Below are 6,491 nucleotides of genomic sequence, written 5' to 3' on the forward strand. Positions count from 1 at the left end.
CAACTGCTCAAACAGGTGGCAAAAAAAGAAATTAAGTTCTTCCTCCTTCTTTTGGCAAACTGTTTTCTATATGTAGATTGTTGCCTCAAAAGGTAAGCAGTATTAGGAATGGTGGATGATAAGAGCAGCTACGAAGTATTTTACCGATAAGTATAAATATGGGTCAACGTTTCTGCAAGCCAAAAGCCTTTTTTTTTTTTTTAAGCTTCTGGCAGAACCAGAACAAAGACATAAAGCCAGACTCTGGGTTGATAAAAAGTTGTTTATTTTTATAAAATTTAGTACAAATCTCACTGAAATATAAATCTTTCTCGAGCAGTGTTAATGACTATTACATAGTAATCTAAATGCAAACGCGTACTTCACGTGTCCAACCACACCACATGTTAATTAGCCCTTCATGTGCCTCCTCGTGAACAGACTCAGCATCTTAACTGCTGAGCCACCTTCATTTCACATTTTTCTCTCAGCGAGTTTCCTTCAGAGTTTTCAGCTACAACAGCAAGAAAAGCTGAAACGAGGGATTCTCCTTCCCTTATCACTAGATAGGTTTCTCGAAATTCAAGAAACCTAAGTACATTCCCCTAAAAGAGCAAGGTCTGCAATCCCTTCACTTCTGAGGTGGAAGGAGAAAAGAATGGTACCAGATTAAGTCTATTCATTTGTCTGGTATGGGACAGCTTGCACTGTGCCAAAACTCAAGAGACGGCTTTTTCCTTTTCTTTTTTTTTTTTTTTTCTTTTGTGCCAAGCCACTCTTTTTTTTTTTTTTTTTCTAACCAGGCTTTTGCTAAAATCAGCATTCCCCAGCATCCTACTTGGACCACAATTTTGTTGGAAAGAAGCTAACCAGCATTTCAGGGATACTGATAATAGAAAAAAAGAGATGGAGATGCTACTGTCAGATTATTCTCATGTCCAGCAAATCTCCTTAACCAGAAGACAGTCATTTTAAAAGACCCACGGTTAACATGCCTTTAAAGCTGCTTTTCCCAGAGCAATGATGACCTCATGCAGTTCCAACCACTTGGTCATACCTAGACAATGACGTCCATCTTCAAGACCACTCATTAGGCTAGGATTACCATCGAATGGGCTGATACTTCCTACTCACATCCAGCCTTGACTTCAACATCCCCATACCCTCGCTCATCAGCTGAGCTACTCGCTCACCACTGGTCTCAACAAGGCAATCAAATGAATAAATAAACAACAAACAAACAAATAAATAAAACTTCCCTTTTTTCCCATAAAAGCCCTACGTTAAAGACCTGCATTAATAAAACACCACCTAATGTCTCTGTGAAATTCACAACGGGGTATTTCCTTAATTGACAATGGGGTTTAAACTGAAGCAGAGTAAACAAGTGACCTGCCCAAATGATCTGGCGGGTGAGTAGCCAATCTAGTTCAAAGAAACGAAGAATTCTCGATTCCTAAGCCCTTCCTCTACACTTACGTTCTTGCTTTTCCTAGCTGAGAGACTACTGATTAAGAAATATTTTTTCCTTCCAACACGGACCTTGTCATAACATATTATCCAGAGAGAGTGGCACCTTTTCCAGAGAAAAAGTAGTAACAGGATGAACAGGTAATGCATCTGAAATGGAGAAAAGAAAACAGCCTCATCACCCTGAGGCCAGGACGTTTGGTCTTTGGTTCCGGTTTGCAGTATGTATAGCAGAGCTGAAACCTGAACTGGCATCTCAAGCCCAGTGGAATCCACATGGTAAATCCCTGTGGAATTCAGTCACAGCCTCTCATGCCTAGGAGATTAATGCGCAAAAGCCCTGAGAACTGGCAGAGTTTTCCTGGTAGGGCAGAACCCGTACAACAGGGCCCGGTAAATCTGCCCACACCTCATTCATCTCTCATCCAAAGCTCTAGCTCTATGGTTTTTGTGCAGAAAAGAGTTAATATAGTAGGCCTGGAAAGGGCTGTTTGCAAGGTTGGCCCTTGGCTGACATCTGAAGACTTCGATTTCATTGGGAAGGTTCCCACATGAACTGATGAGACTGGCTCACTGGCTCTAAACTGTTTCTGCAAACAATGTGGTTCACAGTGAAAACCTCCTTTCCTTCTGGGAGTCAGGAAAAGACTGCCTACATGACCAGCCCCCCATTAAAACCTTGGGTACTTAGTCTCTAACAAGCTTCCTTCTAGACATTTCACACATATTGTGAATAAATCGTTGCTAGGGGAATTAAGCACATCCTGCATGATCCCACTGGGAGAGGGCTCTGGAAGCTTGGGCCTGGTTTCCCCTGTACTCTGCTCCAGGTACCTTTTCCCTTGGCTGATCTTCTGTTGTATCCTGTTGCTGTAATAAAGCAAAGCTCTAAGTATAACTGTGTGCTGAGTCCTGTGAGTCCTCTTAGTGGAGCACCAAGCCTGAGGGTGATCTTGGGACCCCCAAGTACAGGGAGTCCTTTATGGTATATACCAAGTATACGGTATAGGGAGGCTCAGTAAGTAGCACCCCCATCACGGTTTCACCCACATCCTTCTCTCATCCTTCTGTCCCCCCATTCAATTTCCTGATCCAATGCTCAGAATGCCAAAGGCATGTATCTTCCTGAAAGTTCCTCACTTTATAGTAAATGAGGTGCATTTCTTTAAGCTGCTACACAGAAAGTAGGAATAAGTATTTGTTGAAGGAGTCACTTCTCAAAGGAATAAGGAAGAAACAGCACTAATGCTTTTTGAGTTCCTTTCTAGGCTGTCTGATCACCAAGCCTCCCAGAGACAAAGGAGCCAGGGTCACCACAACTTAAAAGGAATGCAGCATGCTCACCTCACAGTTCTGACTTACAGCTACTGCTGGTAGTCTCACTTTCTACAACTGCACAGCGGCAGAAGTTAGTGTTTTAATACTGGGATGTGTTCCGCTCCAAGACTGACCAAACGGATGGATAAATTTAGCCCTTTTTAGAAACCTAAGCTCGTCCTAAGCAGGATTCTGTAACAGCCATATCTCCAAACTGGTTCCCGTGGCTGACTTAACCCAATCCATCGTCTGGAGCAAGCCTTGGCTAGTGCGTCTTGAGATGTCCATTGTGTTTTACCTGCTGCTCCTCACTCCGCCTGCTTCTCCAGGTGTGGTACTTCTTGCTGCTTTTCCTCCATGCAAAACGCCAGATGCTAACCATGAAACACCAAGACACAGCATACATCGCAACTCCCCCGACCTTCACAAACCACTTGGGCTTGGGTGAGACCATTTCACAGAAGAGGAGGTGAGCTCCTACACCAATCCTCACTCCAGTGAACAGAGCTGCAAAGAGGAAATCCACCACGTCTCCAGTGAAACTATGGTAATGGCCTGTTTCACGAAGAAACCAGCGCATCTGTAGCAAGGGATTGGTAATCTCGCTTCCAAAGAGGACTGCATTGACCTCTGTGCCTGACTCTCCAAGCACCAGGGCCATGATGATGCCCAAGATACTCAGTGTGTGGTGAGCCAGCATCAGGGCCCCCTCAGACTGGAAGTAGATACACCAGCCCAAGTCGAAGATGAAGTAGCCCAAGGTGAAACACAGAACGTGCACTTGGAGAGGTGTATTGGGTGAGCCTGAAATAAACCAAGACAGAAGCAAATTGAGTGGCTGGGAATCGTGCTACCTCACGCAGAGATCCTGGGTTGCTCTTTCTCAAGCTTTTCTGAATCACTGAAAACAACTGCAGGCACGTGCTTTTTAAAGGCAACCAAAAAAAAAAACCAAAACACTAAAATCTAAAACTTTGGTCTTTATCAAACCAATGTTACAGGGCCCAGGAAATGCTGTTCTGATGCACCAGATCTCAATGAGTGATTTACGCACCAGCAATTATCTCAGCGTCCTCTCTGTGTAGCAGCATAAAATCCAGTTTCTTTGTTCTTTCAATTAAAATCCTACACACTCTCTTTCTTTTCTTTTTTTTTAACCAGCTAAAGCTCTGTTTCTAGACTCTTTTAGTTATTCTCTCCCACTAGCAGCAGATGCTAACTATTATATATAGAATGGACAAACAACAAGGTCCTACTGTATAGCACGGGGAACTATATTCAATATCCTGTAATAAACCATAATGGAAAAGTTATTCTGTCCCAAATGTCAGATTAATTTCTTAGCTTAATGGGTTAGATTATTGGACATTGGTGGCCCTAACTCGTCTTGAAAGTGGACTCTGGAGAGGACCCCAAAAGTTAGTATGTTCCCATGTCCAAGAACATAGGGTGCAAGGACCTGACATGTTTTGAATCCATTAAGAGCCTTCATATAAAATATAAAGCTTAAGAGTTGCTTCCTATCAGTTTGACAGTTTGGGGGAAATTTCAGAAGCTCAATATGGGAATCTAAAGAAATTATAAAAAGAAAGAATCTAAGGAATTAAAAAAAATCATATTCTAGGGAACTTATGGACTGAATTATGTCCCTCCAAAATTCGTATGTTGAAGCCCTAAACTCCAGTACCTCAAAATGTGACTATATTTGGAAATAGGGCCTTTGAAGAGGTAATTAAGTTAAAATAGGGATGTTAGGGTAGTGTTCTTATAAAACAAGGACATTAGGACTAGGATGTAGATAGGCACAAAGGAAAGACCATGTGAAGACACAGCAAGAAGGCAGCTCTGCACGCAAAGGAGCAAAGCCTCGGAAGAAATCAAACCCGCCAACACCTTGATCTTGGACTTCTAGCCTCCAGAATTGTGAGAAAATCAATCTCTGTTGTTTAAGCTACCCAGTCTGTAGTATTTTGTTATAACAGCCCCAGCAAACTAATTCAAGGGGATATAGGTTTTGTATTCTAAGGGAGTAACACTTGTATCAGTACATCTAGCAGCTTAAAAATTAATATAGCTGCCCCCAAATAATGAGGCATTGGTTAAATAAAAGATAGTAAATGCATACAACACAATATTATATAACAACTGAAAAGGATAAGGAAGATCTATATATATAGACATGGAAAGATGATGTCCTTTGAATATACAATCAAGTAAAGATTGCAGGTTACCAAAAAGTATGTTTAATGCAGTGCATTAGTGTCTGTTTGGGGCTGGTGGTAGATGTTGATATTAGCTTTATTATTTATACATTTTGGTCGATTAAATTGTAAAAAGCAATCAAGATTTTTTTTAAAAATAGAGAGTTATGAAAAGCAGAAACAATAGGTGACACATACAAATCAGCATTAACAATGAAGATGAATGGAGACTCCCAAAGCACATTATAATAGTAATTATTCTTCAATATTCTTCAGTATTATACAAATTCTGTGGAAAAGTCCCATCCTTCGAAGACTACCCCCAAATCATAAATTCCTAAGGGAAAATTCTCTAATGTCTCCCACCTACCTGGGTGGGTAAAAGGCCAAGGGCCATCAATGAAGCCAATATAAGCTGAGAGACCTATCGAGAGGACTCCGTGGGTGAACGTAACCAGCCGGCAGCTCCACTCATAGCTTCGGTGATTATTCAGGCGACAGAAAGAAATGTAGAGCGAGAGCCAGCCCCCCAGGCTGCACAGCGCCTGCAGACACAGAGCTAAGGCCATCCTACGATGAAAAGACCAAAACCAGAAAAACAAAGGATGCACCCTAAGAAAACAGCATTGGGTCATTTTGTGTATACGTCTTCATTTCTACTCTAAGACAGTACAAAAATATTGCCTTCCCGGAAACACTTTTTCCTTATCTACAGAGCCAAGAATCTTCTACTGAAGCGTGGCTGTATTTCTGATTGCGTGTTCCTTAGAGATAACTGGTCAAAACTGTAAACCGAAAAGCAGGAACTGCATTCTGAGTTAGCAGATAGTCTAATATGGTATATGTTGTTATGATGAGTAAATGTCAATAACCTCCCAGTGATGACTGACCTTGGACTACAATACACAAGTAATTTAATATATGTATTAGATAATGTGTTCATATTTCAAAAATCTCAATAAGAAGCCCTCACGGAAAAACACCTCCACCACTTGTGGTCTCTGCTAGAAGTCATATGACACATGGCAGTTTAATGTGGTTTTAAGCTGATACTAAACTCAACTGAAGTCTGGGTTTGGATCATGGGTTTATCAGTCAAAATCAAAACTTGAGGTAAACCTAAAGACAGAACTAAACAAAGACCTAAATAGTTTGGAAGGGAAAAAAAATAAACTCCTAGTTCTATTCAGTTCTGAAATCCAACTCAAAGACTGACCAAGGGGGAAGCAGCATTTTGAGGTACAAGTGGGGAGTTTTTGTTAAGATATAAAAATATCTTTAAGACAATTATTTAGTTAAAAATGAAACAACGTCAGAAAGCCACTGACTGAAATTTTTACCGGTGATAAATATTTCAGGACAAGAATGAGTGTAATGGAGTCAATATAGTCAGATAGGACTAAAATCTGAAAATAGCCAAGATGTCCTTATTAATATTCATTAGCTCCTCTATTGAAAGTACAAATAAAGAAATAAAAAACATTTCACATATCTGTCTCATCTCAGCAGGAATTTTCTGCATGG

At 40.9% G+C, this 6,491-nt stretch overlaps 1 protein-coding gene across 4 annotated transcripts in view; it reads right to left on the reverse strand.

Annotated features, from left to right (window-relative positions):
• Positions 1-294: 294 nt before the first annotated feature.
• The window catches only part of TLCD5 (TLC domain containing 5), a 7,419-nt gene continuing 1,222 nt past the window's right edge, over positions 295-6,491 (reverse strand). For 2 of the 4 annotated variants that reach the window (XM_024761912.1, XM_024761913.1), the window contains exon 2: positions 295-3,570. In XM_024761912.1, the coding sequence (XP_024617680.1) occupies positions 3,032-3,466 (435 nt within the window). In that variant the 5' untranslated portion in view covers positions 3,467-3,570 and the 3' untranslated portion in view covers positions 295-3,031. Of the gene's footprint in view, positions 3,571-5,337; positions 5,603-6,491 lie in introns of those variants that run through there. The other 2 variants (XM_024761914.1, XM_024761911.1) reach the window with 2 other exon arrangements.

Source organism: Neophocaena asiaeorientalis, unplaced genomic scaffold (assembly GCF_003031525.2).
Source record: "Neophocaena asiaeorientalis asiaeorientalis breed wild unplaced genomic scaffold, Neophocaena_asiaeorientalis_V1.1 scaffold737, whole genome shotgun sequence".
Lineage (NCBI taxonomy): Eukaryota > Metazoa > Chordata > Mammalia > Artiodactyla > Phocoenidae > Neophocaena > Neophocaena asiaeorientalis.